Source organism: Camelus dromedarius, chromosome 2, assembly GCF_036321535.1.
Source record: "Camelus dromedarius isolate mCamDro1 chromosome 2, mCamDro1.pat, whole genome shotgun sequence".
Classification (NCBI taxonomy): Eukaryota; Metazoa; Chordata; class Mammalia; order Artiodactyla; family Camelidae; genus Camelus; species Camelus dromedarius.
Window position 1 is genome coordinate 61268616 of NC_087437.1, and position 23481 is coordinate 61292096.

At 35.8% G+C, this 23481-nt stretch overlaps 1 protein-coding gene across 3 annotated transcripts in view; it reads left to right on the top strand.

The window, feature by feature from the left end:
- The window catches only part of TFRC (transferrin receptor), a 104903-nt gene extending 83725 nt beyond the window's left edge, over positions 1-21178 (top strand). For all 3 annotated transcript variants that reach the window (XM_031454175.2, XM_010994432.3, XM_010994434.3), the window contains exons 2-19: positions 1107-1165; positions 1719-1929; positions 2447-2657; positions 3783-3932; positions 4107-4215; positions 5774-5887; positions 7413-7511; positions 7895-8034; positions 9496-9653; positions 10392-10511; positions 11604-11689; positions 11913-11976; positions 12924-12991; positions 13897-13955; positions 14176-14257; positions 16089-16310; positions 17454-17594; positions 18211-21178. In XM_031454175.2, coding sequence (XP_031310035.1) covers positions 1130-1165; positions 1719-1929; positions 2447-2657; positions 3783-3932; positions 4107-4215; positions 5774-5887; positions 7413-7511; positions 7895-8034; positions 9496-9653; positions 10392-10511; positions 11604-11689; positions 11913-11976; positions 12924-12991; positions 13897-13955; positions 14176-14257; positions 16089-16310; positions 17454-17594; positions 18211-18453 — 2313 coding nt within the window. In that variant the 5' untranslated portion in view covers positions 1107-1129 and the 3' untranslated portion in view covers positions 18454-21178. The remainder of the gene's footprint in view (positions 1-1106; positions 1166-1718; positions 1930-2446; positions 2658-3782; positions 3933-4106; positions 4216-5773; positions 5888-7412; positions 7512-7894; positions 8035-9495; positions 9654-10391; positions 10512-11603; positions 11690-11912; positions 11977-12923; positions 12992-13896; positions 13956-14175; positions 14258-16088; positions 16311-17453; positions 17595-18210) is intronic.
- Positions 21179-23481: the final 2303 nt, after the last annotated feature.

Sequence of the window (23481 nt, forward strand, 5' to 3'; positions counted from 1 at the left end):
ATAATATCACTTTCAAGTGTCTAGATGCACTCAAACCAAATTAATTGGAAAATCGAGATTTCAGTTAATACCTATGCTTTAAGACTCTTGGTTACAGAGATGTAGTTTGCTTTGAAAAAAGTTAAAATTAATTTCTTTAATTTCTGGAGATGAGAACATGCCTTCTGTAAAACCCACTAACCACTGGACTTCATTTTTAGATTATCAGTTTTCAGCCTTGAACAAGTCACTTAATATCTCAAATAACTGGCCTTTTCATCTATAAAATAGCACACTCTGTGTTTTTTTTTTATCTATTCTTTTTGCATGAAGGATCTGTCAAATTATTTGTTAGGAACTATTCATTTAATCAGAGGTATCAAGTTGTCTCTCCTTTTCTATTGGAGATGGTTTGTTACTGATCTGTGTAGCATGTGACCAGTCTTAATTTTAGTTTAGTTTTTTTTTTAAAGGTTCTGGTCTATTGTCTTTTGTATTTGTCCCTTTTCTTTGACTACTAAATTCAGTTACTTAATTCTGCTTACCATGGATGACATTCTAACTAGTTTTCCTCACATTTTAATTAAAAAAAAACTTCAAACCTACAAGAAATACTGAAACACTACAGTGTATATCCATGTACTCTTTACAGATTTCCACATTTGCTTTATTTCTTGTATACTTTTTTTAACTGAACTATTTGGAAGTTACAGATATCACAACATTTCATTCTTAAATTACTGGCATTAATCTCCTAAGAACAAGGATGTTCTCCTCCAAAAAAGCAACACCATTATCACACTCCTAAATCTAATATTGATACAGTACATTACCCAGTATATAGTCTGCATTCAAATTTATTATTTCTCTCAATAATGTCCTCCAAGCTGTCTCTACTCCCACCTCACCTCAGTTCAGGATCTAATCAAGGATCACACTAAATTTAGTTGTCACATAAACTAAACATCTTGGTTAAAGAGTCTTTCTAGAAAGGTGATAATATATTTAAAATTAAATTTAATATACAATGATAAGTAATACTTAATCTAGTGTGGTAATGAAAAGCCCTTACTAATCTGATACAGTAGGATCTAACTCATTATATTAATTCTCTGTTTTAATACTAGGCTCTTCTGTGTGACAGCTCAGAATGATGGATCAAGCCAGATCAGCATTCTCTAACTTGGTAAGATTTAAGTTGTATTACTGTGTCACCAGTTTGGATGAATATGAAGTACACAAGAATGGCTTTCACCTAGTAAGCATGAAATAATACCTAAAGCGATCATCAGGTATTCATTTACATTTGAAATGGTAGTCTTGAGGTATAACTGATCCCACAAAAGAAGGGTATATTCAGTCTTGGGTAGGGTTTTCATGGAAAATCTTATAAAAAGTTTCAGGGCATGCTAAAGAGAGACAACCAAATAGATAAGATGAACTAAAGAAAACACGTCAGAATGTATACCAGTAGACACACGTAACAGAAACCCTCTGTGAAAAGGCTAAATGAGATGAAGAGGGCCAGTGTGATCCAGGCCTCATCTGCCATTGACACAACTGGGCACAGGGCAGAATGCTGATTTGAAAGGGGAACTTCTTTCTCCTTAAGAATGTATAGCAAGTCATAGCAATGGCCCAATAATAAGTATCGCATCTGGCCAAACTTTGTTTAAATGTCCCTATTCCCTTTCTTCTCCTTCATAATGCTTTCTTTCCGTCTTTTAAAAAAATCTCAGTTTGGTGGAGAACCGCTGTCATATACCCGGTTTAGTCTGGCTCGGCAAGTGGATGGCGATAATAGTCACGTGGAGATGAAACTAGCTGCCGATGAAGAAGAAAATGTTGACAATAACACGATGGGTAACCACACCAGTGTCACAAAACCAAGAAGGTTAAATGGATATATCTGCTATGGGACTACTGCTATAATCATCTTTTTCTTGATTGGTAAGAGTGGCCATTCAAAACTTAAATGTTCCTTGTCACCAGCTCTAGGAATTCTCCTGATCCCGCCCAGCAAACATTTATTTCATACCTCTTTACATTCCATTATGCAAGGCACTAGGAATATAATGATGGCTAGGATTTTCTATACCTGCCTTTGAGGTTAGCCTGGTGGGAGAAGAGAGGTGCATGAATCATTTCAGTGTGATGTGCAAATGCTCCACTAGGAATATGTACAGGATATTGGTAGCATAGAAGCTTGACTGAGGATTCAAGGAAGGCTTCTGGGAAGAAAAGTTACCTTTGCTTTGAAAAGATGACTATTTAAAATAAAGTTATTATGTAATATATTGAATGGTTTAAAATAGACAAAACTGAGATGCATTGTTTAATTTTGAAACTGCTTACAATTTGATTTAAAACCAGTCTTTTCAAGGGTTAGTTCAATACATTAACAGTTCTTACAGGAATAGATTATAAATGAAATTCTGAATTCAGCTCTGAAACTTTTTATCCTTAGGATTTATGATTGGCTACTTGGGCTATTGTAGACGTGCAGAAACAAAAGCCCAATGTGAGAGACCAGCAGGAACAGAGTCTCCGTGCACAGAGGGTACAGAATCTTTTGAGCCAGAAGAGCACCTTCCTGAAACACCTCGTCTATTTTGGGCAGACCTCAAATCAATGTTGTCAGAGAGACTGGATACCACAGACTTCATCGGTACCCTCAGGTAAGCTTGAGCTACTTCACAAGTTCAACCTCAACACCCAAACAAACAGTGATTATTAAGTGCAGTGAGATAAAACAAAGGTGATAATCTGGAGGAAAAGCTTTTTAAAATAGGGATCTTCCCATGTTTAGTTAGAGGGTAAAGAATCCGTAAAGAATTCAAACTATATTGATAGGGAAAAAAGTTAGAACTTTTGCATAACTCTCCTTTTTCCTAAGAAAATTCACGGATTCTTGATCATTTGGTTCTTTGTAGCTTGGTGCTTGCTGTCAGACTTTCTTCTGCTCTCATTTTCCATCTTAACCCCTTGTAAGTCATGCTGAGCCCTGCTACTATCCACAAGAGCACTGGTAGCCTTTTTCATCCTCTAACTCGGGACTAACTTGTCTGCCCATCTTGATACATCTCTAGTATTTCTTGATTTTTTATGGTTCTCACTCAGTCATACTCCAAGAAGTGTCCTTAAGGTTTTTGTTCTTAGATTTTTAAGATCTTCCTTAAGATATATATCTAACTCTGCATAAAGAACACCTCATCTTTCACCTTTTGCTAGCTTCCTATAGTTTCAATGGTACAGTAATTCTTCTGGTCTTAAATGAGGAATCTTGGTATTTTTACTTCATCTGATGAGTACTTTTGTGTATACTGTGCACTAGGCATTATGGATAAAGTGAGGATATAGTCTACCAGAAAAAAAAAATTGTATAACTAATATGGGGTGTATATTTACAAAGAGTCATGGGAACTCAGAACGAAGAGCAGTTTTCTTCCAGGGTATTCAGAATGCTTCAAAGTAAGTGAACTTGAAGCACTACATCTTGAGTTCATCAATCCTGTTTCATTTCGCTTATAGCAGATCTCCTGGAAGCTGCTCATTTCCCCTAAAACCACCCTAAGCAGATATGTGATATTGGAATGGGCTTTACAGTAGATAAAGAAGTTTTAATAAGTTTGAAATCATAAATTCCTTCAAATATGGGCACACATTTTTTTTTCTTCTAAGTTTGTCTCTATCTGGTTAGTCCAGGATTTGGGGTGCTTTTAAAACAATTTGCTTGATATTTGAGTTCATTGTTTATTTTCAGTTAAACGTCAGTTCATTTAACAGTGACTTTTTTTCTTCAGGATGCTGAATGGAAATTCTTACGTCCCTCGTGAGGCTGGATCTCAAAAAGATGAAAGTCTTGCATTTTTCATTGAAAATCAGTTCCGTGAATTTAAACTCAGCAAAGTCTGGCATGATGAACATTTTGTTAAAATTCAGGTCAAAGACAGGTATGTTGAACAATAGTAAACTTATTTTATAGAAGCAGCTACCTTCAGGTGTGCTGATTATAGCTAAGACCTTTAAAATAAATAATGCAAGTCAAATGCTAAATGTGTTAAAGCCATTTAATTTTTCCCTAAGGATGCCTTAGCTTCATTTTAACTTAATCTTTTTTTTTTTAGCAATGCTCAAAACTCGGTGATCATAGTGGATTCAAGCAGTGGCAGCTTGATACACTCGGTGGAGAATCCTGAGGGTTACGTGGCGTATAGTAAGACTACGACAGTTACTGTGAGTAAGGCAAACCGTGCACGAGACTTCCCTGCTGAGTAGCTCGAAAACTCATTGTCTTTACTGTTCTTAGTAGTTACAGTATAAATTTACTTATAAAATGTAACTGATCATGGGATATTCTTGTTCTCAACCCTCCTATGCCACAATTAAAATAAAATCTCAAGTCCTCCTCTTGGTCAGCAAGGCCCAAAGTAATTCTACTGCTCTCTTCTTTGCTTACTCTGCTCTGGCCACTCATACCTCCCTGCTGTTCCTCAAACTCTCAAACTCAAGCATAGTCCTACCTCAAGACCTTTATAGAAATCGTCTTTCCCTTTGCCTGGTCCACTCTTCCCTAAAATATCAGCATGGCTTTTCCCCTCACTTTGTGCAAGTCTCTTCTCCAACATTATCTTATCAAAAATGGCCTTCCTCTAATCATTTCTCCCCATCCTGCTTTACTTTTCTTCCTAGGACCCACAGCACCTGACATTATCCATTTGTTTCCACACTAGAATGTAAGCTATAGGAAGAGCTAGGGGTTGGTTTCATTTTCTGCTGTGTCTCAGAGCCTTGGACAGTGCCTGATGCATGGTACTATTTGCTGAATGAATTCGTATATCAGATACCCCCTTATGTGGGGACAGATATGAATAACCATCTTCACTGGCATCTAATCTTAGCTTGATTCTTTAATGCTTGATCTTTTAAAATTTAGGCAAATATGGCCAAACTACTATGGAAATTAAAAAACAGCTACATAAATCTATCTATGTTTTTAGGTTAAAAATTACATATTTGTGTGCCAGGGGTGTCTGCAGAGAATGCCTTCCAAGTCAAATGAAGTTTTACAGTGGTTCTGTGTCTTCTTAGTTACCTGTGCTGTATCACTTTCCGTGGCTACCCACAAGCCAGTGGTTTGGAGATGGGTAGATTGTTCTATTAAAGAACATTTGGAGTTTTGGTTCACCTGCTAGCTTTCTATATTTAGATATTTGGTTGTTAATGTCAGTTTATGGCTGTACATGTGAACTCTGATGGAGTTAAGGAACATTATGATGACAGCTTATATAAACATCTACAAGTTGATCTATGCAGGTCATTTTACTGTAAACCAACTTTTGGACAGATTTATTATCAGCATTTTCAGTTAATTCTTATGTATATATCCTCAGTTGTCTGGGGTTCAAGTGTGGGAACATTATATAATTCATGCTGCCATGGCTAGCCTACAATATTTATATTGATATATGTCTTTTTTTTTAAAAGATATCTTATTATCCTTTCTCTTCCTCCAAAATATCTGAAGGAATGTAAATTAATTGACGTAAATAGATCAATGTTAATTAGATTAAAGACATCATGGGATAATGAAAGACATGAATATAGGGGACCAGAAATCTTGACTTCGCTACTGTTAACCCTGACCAGTTTTGACTTTAGAACTCTTATATATCCTTTCTAGGCCCTGGTCTTTTTCTTCTCTTTCTTGGATATGACCTGTAAAATCATTTTGTAGCAGACTCTGGTTGTTCTAATACGATAATACTCATTGAATCTAATGTCTTTATTCTAGGGTAAACTGGTCCATGCTAATTTTGGCACTGAAAAAGACTTTGAGGATTTAAACACGCCTGTGAATGGATCTTTAGTGATTGTTAGAGCAGGGAAAATCACTTTTGCTGAAAAGGTGAGTATGAGTTATTAAATACATTGGTATCCTATCATTCTTTAGCTAAATGGTATTGTTGATTTTCTTACATTTTGAAAACCATCGGTCTTAAACTCTCATGCCTGATAACATAATTTATTAAAGTACTTTACATGCAAATAAAATAAGTTCCAATTATCTAAAGTTACAGGGTACTTCCAAAACTAGCCTATCCACTTGGAGTATTTTGTGGCTGTTGTCTTTTGATGAAAATGAAGTAATCAGAAATACTTAAGTGAAAGAGGTTTAAATTATGTCTTTGTAACAGAGTTTTATTTATATGTATGTATAGAATTCATTTATAACTATGTTTTGTAAAAAGGAAAATTAAAAGTCAGACCTACACAAGGGCCTTGAATGGAGCGTATCAAAAGACAATGGTTGTCTTGGATGGATAAAAGATATTTCTTTTATCTTTTGAACTCTCCTTAAGAGTTAGTTAAGTTTTGCTGTGCAGCCATATTGAACTGTTTTATTTTTTACTTTTTAAATTGAGATATAATTCACATACCATAAAACTCATCCTTTAAAGTGCACAATTCAGTTTTTAGTATATTCACAGGTTGTGCAACCATCACCATGATCTAATCCAGGACATTTTCATTATCCCCTAAAGAAACCCCACACCCATTAGTAGTCACTCCCCATTCTTCACCTCCTCTTAGTCCGGGCAATCGCTAATCTACTCTCTGTTTCTATGGATTTGCCTCTTCTGGGTATTTTAAGTGAATGGAATCATACAACATGTTGCCTCTTGTGACTGGCTTAGTTTGCTTAGCATAATGTTACAGGTCATCCAAAATAACATTTTTGAAATGACATGGTAGAAATGGAAGAGAGGTTAGTGGTTGCCAGGAGTTGAGGGTGGGAAGGAAGTGGGTATGGATATCAAATGGCAATGGGAAGGATCTTTGTGGTGTCACAACTACTTTTCAGTATTTTGATTGATTGTTTAGAACTTAATATACACAAACACACAAATGAGTACAAGTAAAACTGGGGAAATCTGAATAATATTAGTGGATTGTATTGTATCAACATCAGTATTCAGGCTGTTACATTATACTGTAGTTCTGCAAAATTTGACTATTGGGAGAAACTGGGCAAAGTTTATAATGGATCTCTCTGTATTATTTCTTTTCTTTTCTTTTCTTTTCTTTTCTTTTCTTTTCTTTTCTTTTCTTTTTTTTTTTTTTTGTAAAAGTAGATTTATTTAGAAAGATATACACTCCATAGACAGAGTGCAGGCCATCTTAGAAGGTGAAGGAGCAAGAGAGGCCTCTCTGTATTATTTATCAAAACTGCAGATGAATCTATGATTATCTCAATAAAAATTTCAGTTAAAAATTTTTTAAAAAGTTAAATTTTAAGACAAGCTATTTGAAACATTGGAAGTACTGGTGTAGTCTTCTGTAACCTTTTGTCTTTCAGCATAAGTCCACTATGTATTCTAATTTTGGTTGATTAGATCTTCATTTTCTGAGCTTTACATGTTTTTCTTTAGGTTGCAAATGCTGAACGTTTCAGTGCAATTGGTGTCTTGATATACATGGACCAGACTAAATTTCCTGTTGTTAATGCAAATCTTCCAGTTTTTGGACATGTGAGTTTTTGTTTCTTGAGTAAATGAGTTACTGGATTCTCCAAATTGTTGCTAGATTCCATCTACATTAATAGAAATAGAACTGTGCCTTCCTTAAATACTCTTTTTTTCTTGGAGAGTTTTAGCAGTAAGTGAAAAGATGACTTACATGACTTTGAGGCCTAATTATTACTTATTGCTAAAAGAACTCTGTCAGTAGTATCTTGAGTTGAGAATTTGACATGCCATATGAAAACAAGAGTCGTGTGTTGTAGAACCGCTCAGACTTTCAGGCTTTAAGTTGCTAAACTAAACGCAGGTTATAGCCTTATAGTGTAGTTGGATCTTATAGGGATTTCTTGAATAAATGTCTGATAGAGCTAATTACTCTTTTATTTTTCTAGGCTCATCGGGGAACAGGTGACCCTTACACACCTGGATTCCCTTCTTTCAATCACACTCAGTTTCCACCATCCCAGTCATCAGGATTGCCTAACATACCTGTCCAAACAATTTCCAGAGCCGGTGCAGAAAAGCTATTTGAGTAAGTTCTTTCTTATTTGAAAACTGTCTTGAAGGGTCAAGTTTTCTGATTAGGGAGAAATAATAATCTGTTTAAGTTGATTTGATAACATTTAAAAATAATTGGCTATAATTTTCCACATTTGGGACATTTTGGAGATGGTTGGCTGGCTGTTAATTTGGTATAGATAAAAATGAAATTCTTCTTCCATAAAGTGATCTTAATAAGACATTGGATTTATAAACTCAAGGAGGCCTTGTTTAGTCTACCCAGTGAATTCCTTGTGTAATATTCCCCACATAGCTTGAGTACTTCCTGTGGTAAAGCACTTTGTTGCCTATGGCAACTCATTCAGTTATTGGAGAGCTGTTAGAATTCACAATGAGCTGAAATCTTATTCCCTGTAACACTCATTAGTCCTAGATTTTCTTTTTAGCAACAGAATGGTTCAAGTTTCCTTTTCTATAGATTCAATATCCTCAGTTCTCATGACAGTTTCCAGAGGCTTTATATTCATAATTAGTCTTTAATATCCTCCCTAATGTATTAGTATCCCTCTTTAAAAATAGAACCCAGTCTGATTAGAGTACAAATCATTAATTTTTATCTTGGTATTGGCATGGGATGTCAGTCTAGTTTCAAACACTCATGTGAGCATTTATTGGCTATGTGACATAGAACAAGTTACTCTAACCCCCTCTGGTCATGTTTCTTCGACTTCATTGGATAGCTAAAATATATTCTGCTTAGCAAGGTTATTGGTATCAAATGAAGAGCCTACATCTACGTGTAAGGACTTTGTAAAATCCTATGTGACTATTAATAATGCTGTCTAAAAGGTTTTTGTAACAGGTGATTCTTTTTGACTAAGAATCAGCTAATTCTTCCTACCACCTACAAATCTTTCCTGACCTGTGAAGCCAGCTCCCTATCTTATTCTTGTGAAGTGGGGGTTAATAATGTTTTGACATATTTACGTAAGCCCTTTTAGAGCAGTCATTGGTTGCATAACACATGAGGAATCAAATAGGAGAAGATATCTAACCTAACTACTATCAGCATGAGAGTATTATTTTATAACTGAAATAAGAATATATACTACCCCTATTAGTGGGGAGAGCTAGGAAATAATATATTAATGGACTTTTATATAAGGACTTCATTCTGAGTCCATCTTGGTATCTGTTTCAAACGTAAACTATAGCTGTGTCCCTAGCAGAAAGGCACACATCAGATGAGGAATAAATAATACATTTTTTAAAAAAAAATTGGTTAAACTAGGAAGTAACTCATGATTTTCAAATGACTAACCTACAGAGCAAAGTAAAACACAAATGTTTGGCCACTAGTGAGTAATTTTATATGGTCTCTTTATATGTCCTCTTAACCTAGAGCTTTACTGGACAGTAGGAAGGAATGATTTTGTAAACTTGGGCAAAGTAACAGTAACTCAGAACCCTGATCTCTGTTTTGTACCTGTAGAAATATGGAAGGAGACTGTCCTTCCAGTTGGAGAACAGACTCTTCATGTAAGCTGGAATCCTCAGAGAATAAGAGTGTGAAGCTCACTGTGAACAATGTACTGAAAGAGATAAGGATTTTTAACGTCTTTGGAGTTATTAAGGGCTTTGAAGAACCAGGTAAAGACCTTGGGGTTTTTGGTTTTTTGTTTTTTGTTTTTCTATTTTCTTCACTCTTAAGGATGTGGCCAGAGGGAAGGAGTGCAGGAAGGCTGACTTGGTTTGGTTTTGTGAAATGCTAAATCTTAGCTGTCCTAAAGTGAACTGCTCAGGTGTCAGTTTTATTGGGAGGTAATAAAGTCCTAGGATATTAACTTGTCAAAAATTGACCATCATGACTAGAAAATCTCATTTAAGTTACTAAATAGGCCAGAGGTAAGCAAATTTCTTCTCAAGGGGGCAAATAATACACATTTTGTAGGCCATACAGTCTGTTGCAGCTCTTCAGCTCTGCCACTGTAGCATGAAAACAGCCATAGACAATATGTAACAGATGGGCCTGAAGGCTGTAGTTTGCCGATTTATCTATTTGAATGCAATCGAATAGTCATTTAGTAAGGAAAGCCCTTGGACTTCAGTGCTTATTAGATTGCAAAAGTAAGTGAATAAACTTAAATGGTAATGTAGGAAAAAAGAGTAGCAATACTAATAAGGAAAAAGATCTTATTATCATCTTGTGAATTTTTAATCCCTGGAGTTCTAAGTCAGATCTGAAGTAAGGCTCTCTCACCCATAATACATTTTTTTTTTCAACCCTTCTACTAATGTGCTTATTCTGGACTTCAAGTTAGAAAACAGTTTAAAAACTGATTACCTAATTTATCCTTTTTTTTTTTTTTTTTTTTTTTTTTTTTTGAGATCGCTATGTTGTCATAGGGGCCCAGAGGGATGCCTGGGGTCCTGGAGCTGCTAAGTCCGGTGTAGGAACAGGTCTTCTGTTGAAACTTGCCCAGATACTTTCTGATATGGTCTTAAAAGGTAGAGTACAAATTTGAGGACCTGAACATCTATGTGCTATCTGTATTTCTAAATGTTATAATATGCTTTGTTCACTTTTGCCTATATTCTTATGGTTCACTTGTGCTAGACCCTGAATTCTTAAGTACCAAGCAGGTTTGTATTTTGTTGTATCTGCCTTTGACTTTGAAACAGCTTTCTATGCAGTGTCTTCATCATATAGGGAATCTCTGAGACACTGGAAAGCATTATATTGGGCCCTAAAGTCTTCGTTTGACTTATCTGGAATGATATCGCAAATCTAACGTGGTCCCTGTGGAATCTATTTGAAAGCAAGCAGTGTCATACCTCTGTACTAATGTTCTATAGGTTTGTTATAAACTAATAATATATAATTTTATATATTATATTTATACATATAATATAGAATACATATTTATACATTTGATTTATAAATATATAATAATATGTAATACATTTAGGGAAGAAAGGCTCAAGTGTTTCTTCCTTGGTACTTGCCACTCCGCTATCCCCACCTGCACATGCAAACCCCCATCACATTCTTGAATCTTTGGGTCAGAGGGTGAGTTGCAGTACTTTTATACAAAAGTACATTAATGCAGAAAAATACATACCCAGGGAAAGGGGAGGGATGGAGGGTAGTGGCAAATAAGCCCCCAGAGTAGCTGTCACTAATGTAATTTCTCTGAAAACTCACTCTTTCCTCAACTTAAATTTGTGAGTTTTAATTCTATTTCATAACAATTATTTTTAAAGTAATCTAGTGTTGTAAGTGACTTACCTCTAAGCAAACAGTCTTTAAAGAAGATACTTATACTGTGATTCCAAATATCTGGAAGTTAAGAGACTCCAAGAATGGAGTTGCAAGAGTGACTTCTAGTAAGCTGTTCCCTACCATGTACTTAAGATCTTATTTGCAAACAATCTCCTATCCTGTTCTTTGTAAATTACTTTTGAAATTTATTCTTACTCCTTTTTTTGGTTCTTTCACCTGGGGCCTCAAAAGGAAAAGAAATATTTTTGCATCTGCAGTCTTGAATTAGTTACCTACCTATAACATTTCCCAGGATAAAATTTTCTGTTGTCTTTTAGGTCAGTTTAAACCCAGCAGAAGCATTGTCTTTGCCAGCTGGAGTGCTGGAGACTTTGGAGCTATTGGTGCCACTGAATGGCTAGAGGTATTATCTATATATCATCTATACTCAGAATGGGCTCTTGAACTTTATGTTGGCTTAAGCTACCTAGAAACTGTGTTCTTTTTAGAGTTGATTATATCATTTGTCTTTGTATATTTAGTTTCAATAGAATCCGGATTTAAATAGAAATCTCTAATAATAGCTACTGTCTGTGAGAATTAGATTAATACATATTAGTACATTAGTATTTTTCTTTCTCTTCTAGGGATACCTTTCCTCGTTGCATTTAAAAGCTTTCACTTACATTAATTTGGACAAAGCTGTTCTTGGTAAGTATCCTTTCATTAGCTGTTTATAAATTACTTATAAAACAGCAGAAGAAAGCTTTTTTGTGTGTGTGCAGCACTAGTTTTTACAATTTACATTGGACGTAACCAGATCAAAAGATTGACTTAGCTTTCTCTTAAGTAGTGTGTTAAATTACAGGATGGGTGTGGATTGCCTTGTCTAGAGCAGTGGTTCTTAATGTGGTCCCCACATCAACAGCATCAGGATCACCTGGGAACTGATAGAAATGCAAAATTTCAAGCCCTACCCTAGCCTTTTTGAATTAGAATCTGGAGCATAAGTCCAGCAAACTGTTCGAACAACGCTCCAGTGATTCTGATGCACTGAAGTTTGAGAACCACTAGTTCAATATTTTGGACCAGAAGTAACTAAACCATACCAATAGAATGGTACTTCTAGAGACTAATTCACATTGTGCTAGATTGACATGGATAAAGATACCAGATAATCAAACTTCTAAAAGAGTTTGGTATTATTAAAGGTATAGATGTAGCCAGTGGATGAACTGGAGAATAATGAAATGTCTACATTGGGAAGAAAAAGGAAGGAGTTGTTTTAAACTAAATTTTATTAGTCATTGCCATTTTACCTTTCCAGCAGAATGTATTGACTATAGCAAACTTACTATAGCTAATAGATGGACTGCCCTAACATGGGTGAACCAGAAAGTTACCAAAAAACAAATTATTAACATTAAATATACAAACTCAAAGAGTAAGAGTTCAGTTGAATGAAATTAGGTCAGCAGCAATAAAGAGCTTGACTCCTCGATCACTTTCTTGTATACTTCATTACGAGGATAGTTGTTGTATATGCCACTGATCTAGATTATTGTCTTCCTGTTTGCCAAGTAGTTTTAGTTGTAGAAATAGCAGTGTGAAAATTGCTTGACTAGAGAAGGAGCAATGAAAAAATAATCTCTTTGCAGGTACCAACAACTTCAGGGTTTCTGCCAGCCCGTTGTTGTATTCGCTTATCGAGAAAACGATGCAAGATGTGAGTATACTTAATTATGAAAGTGTAATGTAAAGTACACAAAAAATTAGGATGAAAAACATTGATATTTAAACCATTATAAGTAACCAATAACAGGATTTTAGAATAAATTCTATAGCAGCATTAAAGTCATGCTCTTGGCTTATTTGCCCCAAGCCTTCTGAACCATGTGAAGTGAGGGAGGTGATATATGAAGGCTCTGATCTCAAACAATATGTAGTCTACTTAGAAATATATAGGAGAATTACATGAGGGCTAAGTGTACTGCAGGTGCCCATAAGGGGTTTTCTGTAGAATCAGTGTTAAGGAAGTTTTAAATGAACTTGAACTATACCTAAGACTTAAATAAGACCAGATGAAATACTCATTGAATAAAAACAGGGAGAATGACCATAGTTTTGAATGATCAAGGAACAAGATTTACCTCGTGGGATTAGAGACTATCCTGGAGTGATTAAAGTTGGAGAGAAACAAGGGTCAGGGAACTTGACCTTGATCCCATGGGAAACTAGGGATTACTACAAGGTCTCCAACAGGGCAGTAATGTGTTTGCAGGTTAGGCTGGCAGCAGTATAAAATGTGCTAGAAGGAAGAAACCAGAAACAAGATAGGCATATCGTGAAGGCCAGAGAGGGCTTTTAAAATTGTGGTGACACCACCTTTAAAATGTTAAGAAGGAAACATTTTTTTTTTCTCATCATAAGTAAGGGAACTAGCAGCACGAGCCTGGTAGGAATAACCTCAGAAATTTGGGATTGTTTTAACTGCCTTGAAGAAATTCTTATCAAGAAGATAAAATAAACATTTAATATTTTAAATATTTATAGAGAGAAATATGTTAGTGACTAGCTTGAATAAGTCCAGAAAGTTTCATTTTAATGATAAATTAATTTCTTATTTTTCAGGTGAAAAATCCAGTTACCGGACTGTCTCTATATCGGGACAGCAACTGGATCAACAAAGTGTAAGTTGAGAAAAGTGAATAAATAGCTAATAGAAAAGCAGAGTCATTCAGTAGCACCTTCGATGTGAGGCAGAGGTTTAAACATAACCTTGGAGTGAGTGTACCTGACCTGTACCTAGAGACTGAATTTAAGGATTTCTTTGGGGGTAGGGCAGGTTGCATGTAGCACAGTCTGTTCTTTAGAAAACCTTCTAAAGACACATTCTTGCTTTCCTTGCAGCGAGAAACTTTCTTTTGATAATGCTGCTTTCCCTTTCCTTGCATATTCTGGAATCCCAGCAGTTTCTTTCTGTTTTTGTGAGGTAAGTCTGAAGAGTGCTAAGCATTGTATCTTAGATCTTCTTTTGTCAATTTTGAGACCAAGCTTCCTAGAGTGCTTGGTATGTCTTAAGAAGTTTATATGCGTGTAGTTATTATAATCTCCCTTATTATCAGTCTTAACATAAAATTGTTATCTGAGCTTAGTTAGTATTTGAATTTACTTGCTAAAACTTCTTCAGTTGTGTATGATGAGCTTTAATAACAAGGCGGCCTATTGAACAGTGCAGGTGTAGAATATTTCCTTCAAACAGAAAGTTCTACTGGATAATGCTGTTCTCAATACCTGTTGAAATATGGTTGTAGATGTTTATCCCGAGATGTTAGTTTCTTAAGCAGGGATAATGGATAAAAGCACAAAAGTCAAACAGAGGTAAGATTTTCAAGACACAGAGCTTAGAACTGACCAACTTGGCTTCTAATGAGCTTGGTACAAGAGCCAACTAGAAGGCACTGAAAACCAGGCAGGGTAAAAAGAATGATGAAGGCTTGTGTGCTAAGGTTTGAAGGCTTGCATGCTAAAGTTCTAGATTTGGAAAATTGGCTCTGTAGCAGGTTCTTCCAAGGTGTGAAGAGATCCCAGAGTTACTATAGGAGGAGGTCAGGGTGGAAGCTGTTGACTTTGCCATCAAATTGTTGATCCAGTAGAGACCAGGTCCTTCCTAGATTTCTTATCACTGGGTGTTTTAGCCTGGGACTAGGATGGGAAAGGCATGAAGTGAGGGAGTGATGAAAGATCTGGATTTGGAGATTAACATAGCTGGAATTCCCTTAAATTTCTGCTACAGTATCAGTATGAATGATACTGAAATATCTGGTCATGATGTCTGTCTGTTTAGTACATTAGGAAGAACTGAGTGTCAAGTCCTAGGCTTGAGGGAATTTATGGATGATTTAAATTGACCTTCAGAAGTCATGTTTTTAGTTAATATATATAAAATAGACAAATAACAAATTCATACTGTATAGCACAGGGAACTATATTCAGTATCTTTTAGTAACTATGGTGAAAAAGAATATGAAAATGAATATATGTATGTTCATGTATGACTGAAGTCATGTATGACTGGTATGCTGTATACCAGAAATTGACACAACATTGTAAACTGACTATACTTCAATAAAAAATACATATTAAAAAAAAAGTCATGTTTTAAAAAACTTAATGACTCCTTAGATCTCAAAAACCTAGCAATGCTGGTTCAGAGGTATATGGTATAGTCTGAAAGTAAAGAATTGAGGTCAGACCAAAGGATTGCCAATGAAATTGTCATCAAGGACAATGGTAGGGAATAGAGTTGAAGAAATAGTTACTAAAGTCGTCTAGTGAAGACAGAGAGAAGACCTTGTGAGCATCAAACATTCTTGTTAGAAGGGTAACATATGAGTGGATGAATGCTACACAGTTAGGAAGAAAGTAGATTTCTGTCTAAAAGTAGCACTTCATATTGAAAGTGCATTTCATGCATGCTCTCCTATTCTTTCATTAATACGGGCCAAACTTCCCAGAGGGAAGAGAACAAAGATGTAACTTCAAGCAATTTGGCTAGAAATCTGTTTAGAGTCCATGATGTGGTAGAACAGGGATTCTGTAGGTCCTAGAAGAAAGCAGTCATTCTAGGGGCAGGTTAGGTTCAGAGGAACTAGCAAAGTGCTGTCTTCTTTAAGTAGTAAATATGACATGAAGGAGGACTAGGAATATATTAGAAGCAAAGGAAGAATTATAGTTACTGTTAACCTTGATGGGGAAACCGGAATTTGAGGCTCCTAGTCTTATGACCCAGCTGAGTACATTAACCCAGCTTTGTTTTCCAGAACACAGATTACCCTTATTTGGGTACTACCATGGATACCTATGAGGTCCTGAATCAAGAGGTTCCTCAGCTGAACAAAATGTTACGTGCAGCAGCAGAAGTAGCCGGTCAGCTTGTGATTAAACTTATCCATGATGTTGAGCTGAACCTGAACTATGAGATGTATAACGACAAAATACTTTCATTTGTGAAGGATATGAGCCAATTCAGAACAGACATAAAGGTGAGCACTAATTAAAATCAAGTTCTTACTGCTGAAGTATCAAGCAGTTTGAAGAATAATGTTTAGCTGTTCTTGGGGAGACATGATTGGTAGCCAAACTGTGTTATAAAGTGAAGTGAAGTACATTTGCTTAGAATCCATAATTCAGTTGAAAGAGAAGTCGGGAGGCTGTGGGTTATAGATATAGGATAGACCACAGCAAGTATTTCACAATCAAAACCAGTGTTAAGCTTTCTCTTGTTCATGTATTCCAGGCAACCCATAAAGAGGTTGGACCTAGAGAATATAAAGATCTCAATTATGACTTTTGAATCTGTGAGTTTGGGGCATATATGCCTTTCAGAGATGACACGGACAGAGAGAGAACATAGCCAGTAGTTAAACTCTTATTCAGTGTTGATCATTGGTGTCTGACAGTCAAACATTTGATAAAAATCAAGTTAATAAGTGGCTTCCAATTGGTGGTATTATGGTATTAGAAGTCATTTTAACAGATCCCGTAAGTGAAGTAAGTAACTGATAACCTAATCTTAATTATTACGATTGGCTTTCTTGAAACTAATTACAACTGATCAGAGAATGGGACTTACCAGATGGAAATAACTAGATTCTGAAGTTCGTTAAACCAAAATGTTTGAAGTTTGTCACCATAGGGAGGTTGAAATGGAAAGGATACACAACACAGAGTTATATACTTTTTTTTAATTGGTTTTTTTGTGGGGTGGAGGAGATAATTAAGTTTCTTTATTTACTTATCTTAATGGAGACACTGGGGATTGAGCCCAGTACCTCGTGCATGCTAAGCATGCACTCTGCCACTGAGCTATACCCTCCCCCAGGATTATAAACTTTTACGAATTATTTTAAATTTCTTGTTGAGGACGGTTTTCATAGGAGACTAAGAATGGATAATTGTACTATCTGCTGAGCTTAAATAAAACCATATTACTCTAGTTGTAAAACTCCAAGTTTATAGGCTTGGAATCTCTTGTACAAATGCTTAAGTCTAGCTTTCACTGAACCTTGAGTCACTGCCTTTTATCAGAATCTTTTCAGTTACTACACCTAAATTTAGAAAGGTATATAGAATAACATTCTTGGAAATATAACGTCTGGTAGTGATTTGATGTCCTTCTGCTTCAGGAGATGGGTCTGAGTCTACAGTGGCTGTATTCTGCTCGTGGAGACTTTTTCCGGGCTACGTCCAGACTAACAACAGATTATAAGAACGCTGAGAGAACAAACAGATTTGTTATGAGGGAAATCAATGACCGTATCATGAAAGTAAGTAAACTCGTAGAAGAGGAGGTACTCAAGTATGATCATTTTTAAATGGTAAATCTTGTGTTTCTAAAAAGTAGAGTAACAATTCCAGGAGCCTAGAATCCTTTGCTGCTTTAGACTTCAGCACAAATTTTAACTTTTACTTCTTAGCAAGATCTAAAGCCAACATATCTAAACTGGAAATATGAGATGTTTGACCTAGTATTAATTTTTTTAGGTTTTAAAAACATTTCAAAGAAGGGATCGTTAATGATTTTTAGCTGTTCATTTTCTCTCTATTTCTGTTTAATTCAGCCCTTAGCTGCTTTTATACTAGTCTGCTTGGAAGAAGCAGAAGATTTCATTACAGTGGAAACTTGTTATAAACTTTCCATATATAGGTTCCAACCAAAAAAAAAAAAAAAAAAACCAATGCAGTTAGAGTTCACAAAGAAATTGAAAGTTTGCTTTACAATTTTAACATTAGAAGATCGGTAGCCTGGTTCTCAACATTCTTAAATTTGTGGAAATTTTAACGCTTGAAGTGAGAGAATGACAGTTGTTTTACTATATCGTGTCCATTCATCACAACAATATTATAGCACCATGTAAACACTTGTATGTTTTGTTTTCATAGGTGGAGTATCACTTCCTCTCACCTTACGTATCTCCAAGAGAGTCTCCTTTCCGACATATCTTTTGGGGTTTTGGCTTTCACACTGCATCAGCTTTACTAGAACACTTGAAGCTGCGTCGGAAAAATAACAGTGCTTTTAATCAAACACTGTTGAAAAACCAGTTGGCTCTAGCAACTTGGACTATTCAGGGAGCTGCAAATGCCCTCTCTGGTGACATTTGGGACATTGACAATGATCTTTAAATGTGATACCCATAACTTATCTAAGAACATCAGGGTAATGTTGTTTGTAGACTTGTGCTGGTTGTGCTAAATTTTCAGTAGGGCTACAAAACCCAATGTTGTTAAAATTCTACATGATCATCTTGGTACTACTAGATGTCTTTAGGCAGCAACTTTTAATACAGGATAGGTACCTGCACTTCAAGTTAAACTGAATAACCACTTAAAATCTTTCCTGTTATAGTTATGAAAAAGTCGGAACCAGTTACATGAACTATTGCTCTAAATCCTAAGGATGTGAACTGGTATCTGTTTGAATTGGAGGAGGAAGGTGACATCTGCTAAAGGTGAAAAGTGGTAGCTTAGTGTGATCCTCCATTTTCATTTGATGCTAATTAGGAGATTCTGGGTTGTAAGGCTTTACTCCAAGTGAGATCTGTCTCCTTTAAGGATTTAGCTGGTTTCCACATCCCTGAGTGAAACAATTCAGTTTCAGAAGAGATGAAACTTGTTTTCCTGCCAGTGATGTGTGAAATAGAGGTCCTTCAACTGTGTAAAATGAGGTTCAACTGTTTATTACAGGAGTAAGGCCTTAATGTGTTAAGATTCTTAATGAAAAGAGGATACCAGAAGCCAAAGACCTAGTATATTTTCTTTTCTTCTGTCCCCTGTCCCATAAGCCTTTGTAAGTTTTTTGTTGTTTTTTGTTTTTTCAAGGTATTTTGAAAGAGAACCAGTTTTAGGTGTTTAATTTCATACTCAGTTTGTCAGACTTTAAAGAACACACTGCCAAATTCTGGCCAAAGTGTTAATTTTTTGGAAAAGCTTCCTGTCATTTTGGCACTGAGATATTTATTGTTTATTTATCAGTGACAGAGTTCACTATAAATGGTGTTTTTTTTTTTATAGAAGATAATTATCGGAAGCAGTGCCTTCCATAATTATGACAGTTATACTGTCGTTTTTTTTTAAATAAAAGCAGCATCTGCTAGTAAAACCCAACAGATACTGGAAGTTTTGCATATATGGTCAACACCTGAGGGTGTTAGAAAACAACTGCAAGCAAAATAAAATTTATAAAGCTAAATCTTAGAGAAGAATTAAATTTAATCAGTGGTTGCTAATCAAGTTAGACGTCTATCTAGCCAACCAGATTAGGCAGTTCTCCGAAATGCAATGAATTGTGACCAAGTTATAAATTAATGTCACTTAAAGGCTGTGATTGTACTCATATGTGCAAAATTTTACAGCTCAGTTTATCTAAGGTGTAACTTTAATTCGATTTTGCAAAATTTCCAGTACCTTTGTCACAAACCTAACTCACATTATCGGGAGCAGTGTCTTCCATAATGTATAAAGAACAAGGTAGTTTTTGCCTACCACAGTGTCTATATCGGAGACAGTGATCTCCATATGTTACACTAAGGGTGTACGTAATTATCGGGAACAGTGTTTCCCATAATTGTCTTCATGCAATGACATCTTCAAAGCTTGAAGATCGTTAGTATCTAACATGTATTCCCAGCTCTCTATAATTCTCTATCTTTTAGTTTTAGTGGCAGAAAATTTTGTGGTCATGAAGCATATTTGGTGGATAACTTCAACCACTGGAAAATTACTTCCTTCAACATTCTTTGTTTTTAAACCTAATATTTTGTTGTATTTGTGGTTTCCCCAGGTCGTCTGTTTAGTGGGATAATAGCATACATTTATAATGTTTGCTGTTGTCAAATGAATTGAACTTTATCCCTTATTTGCATGTTATCTCCTATAAACTTAATTCATACAAGTTTGAATCCAGAATTGACCTTTTAGCTTAAAGCAGGGGAAATTTCTATGGGAGTTTGGGGGGAGGGGAGAGTGAAGGGTGTGAGGAGGCAAAGCTTGCAAAAGGATCTTTGATCATGTCTCCCTAACCGTTAGCATTTGGTGGTTATAAGTTATATGTAGATGTGAACAAGTAAGTTTGAGGCTTCATCAGGTAGGGCTTTATTTTCTAGTCAGCCATTGTTATAAACCTGATAATCAAAGGTTTTATTGTGGGGCAGTTTACTACTGTCACCTAAGAGAAAGTCCCATAGGGTCTCTTAAGGTTCTTAAACTTAGCGTCTCTTATGTAAACTAAAATAGATCTAGATTATTACAGCCTCGCTGATTCATTTCGCTACTCAGTCTGTTTTAGTCTTCACAGAGTTTCTCTTGAACTGATACTTTAGTGTAGGTAAGTGAAAAGGTCATAGCTGGGACTCCTGGTTTGGGCATCATGCTTTATCATACTTTACTGAAAGCTCAGTGACTTCAAGGCAGAATATGAATGGGTATACATTTTACAGCAGTAAATCTCTTCTGGAAAATCTTTCTGTGGTAAGGATCAGGTTATTTCCAATCAAACAAGTAAGTGGCAAGGGGCTTAATATTCCTGAATGAAATATATATCTGACTGGTGACAACCTGCTGGTCTTCAGAATTTTTTTTGGTTTCAGATGTCATGTGCATTTTGAAGGTAAAGAATAAAATGAGTGAGCTTTGTCATGAGTCACCTATTCTAGAACTTGCATGACCTTTACTGTGTTTCCTCTTTGCATGTTCTTGAAATTTTAGTTGGCTAAAGATGGCTTATTAGACTTGGCAACTTATCACTCAGCTGTATATTTGTAAATGAGTGATATGCCCTTATAATTGTATACAAGCTGCTATGTGCAACAATGTGGAGATTATCTGATTTAATAAAATGCTTGAACACTGAGTTGTCCTTTTTAAATAGATTTTAGTCTTTTAGAGCAGTTTTATGTTCCCAGTAAAACTGATCAGAAAGTACAGAGTTCCCAAATACTCTGTTTCATACTTCCCCCACCCCAGTTTCCCCCACTATCAACATTCCTGTCCCCAAACCCCTACAGAGAAGTACATTTGTTTCAGTGAACCTACCTTGACACATCATTATCATCCAATGACCATAGTTAATATTAAGGGTTGCTCTTGGTGGTGTAATTCTATGTGTTGGGACAAAGGTATAATGACATATTCACCATTATCGGTGAATAATGTATTGTATAGTACTGTATTGTACTATACAGAATAATTTTACTTCCCTGAAAATCCTCTGTGCTCTGCCTCTTCCTCTTCCCTCCCTGGTAACCACTAATCTTTTTACTGTCTCATAGTTTTGCCTTTTCCAGAATGCCATGTAGTTGGAATCATACATTTCATTCAATTAGTAGCTTTTTCAGATTGGCTTATTTCACTTAGCAATATGCATTTAAGTTTCCTCCATGTCTTTTCATGGCTTGATAGCTCATTTCTTTTCAGCGCTGAATAATGTTCCATTGTCTGGATATGACATTATCCATTCACCTACTAAAGGACATCTTTGTTGCTTCCAGACTTTGGCGATTATGAATAAAGCTGCTATAAACATATGTACAGATACTTATGTGGACATAAGTTTTCAGTTCATTTGGTTAAATACCAAGCAGTACAATTGCTGGATCACTTGAGAAGAGTATATTTACTTTTTTAAGAAACTGTCAAACTGTCCTCCAAAGTGGCTGTACCATTTTGCATTCCCACTAGTAATGAATGAGTTCCTGTTTCTCCACATCCTTGCCAACATTTGGTGGTGTCAGTGTTTTGGATTTTGGTCGTTCTAGTAGGTGCATAGTGGTATCTCGTTTTAATTTGTATTTCCCTGATGTCAAGATGTTGAGCATCTTTTCCTACTCTTATTTACCGAGTGTGTATCTTTGGTGAGGTGTCTGTTCAGATCTTTTGCCTGTATTTTAAGCAGGTTGTTTATTTTTTATCATTGAGTTTTAAGAATTCTTTGTATATTTTGATTATCAGTCCTTTATTATTTATGTTTTATAAGTATTTTTTCCCAGTTTGTGGCTTGTCTACTCATTCTCTTGATAGTATCTTTTGTAGAACAGAAAATTTTCATTTTAATGAAGTCCAGCTTATCAATTCTTTCTTTCATCTATCACCAAACCCAACATCATCTAGATTTTCTCCTGCATTATCTTCTAGGAGTTTTACGGTTTTGCATTTTATATTTAGGTCTGTGAATCATCTTGAGGTGATGGGCCAGGAGGCAGCCCTAAACAAATATTTGAAGAGACATCTGGTTATCTGCAAGGTATACCTTCCCTTGGACTTTAACACATCAAATACCATTATCTTTCTTGTAGCTCCCAATGGGTTTACCTTCTTAGGTGCTTGAGTTAAAACCTCTGAAGTTTGCTACATCTGTCCTTTAAACTGCCTAATGTTTCACCCATCCCAAAGTGACTGTTTTGACTAGTTGTTAGTGCCTTTTTTGAAAAATGTTCACGTATTGACAGTCAAAGTGCAGAAGGGTCTGTGTTGAAAAGTAAGTTTTTCCTCTTGGTCCTCACAGTTTCTCCCTCAAAATTTCCAGTCACCAATTTCTTGTGCATACTTTCAAAGTAGTCCGTGCGAAGGGGGAAGAGCTGTGAAACTTTCATAAAAAGGGTTTTGGTTCCACTATCACAATGTGGCTGGTGTAACCCATCCCTCCCACTGCTTACGATGATAAACTCTGGGCAAAATAGAAAAGAAGAAAGGAAAAGAGAACCACCTGCAGACTTTAAGAAGTAAACAAAGGCAAGCAGACTGTGGACAAGAGTAAAGCTTGGAACAGTGACCTTAAAAAAAAAGGTGAGAGTTGGTGAGGCGAAGAGGGGACAAAGAACCAATAACATAATGGTATGCCAAGGTCCAACTGTATCAATAATTAGTATGTTATGGACGTGTTAACATTCTAATTAAGATACTGATGTTAGGTTTTTATTTTTACTTTTTAATTTTTAAAAAATAACATTTTTTATAATTAACTTTTTGTTGTTGTTTGTTTTTGCACGGGGTAGGTGACTAGGTTTTGTTGTCTATTTTTAGAGGAGGTACTGGGGTTCAAACCCAGGACCTCATGCATGCTAAGAATGTGCTCTACCACTTGAGCTATACCCTCCCCATAACAGTGGGCTTTTAAAAAGCCCATTTAAATGCTGCCTACAAGAAACACTTTAAAGA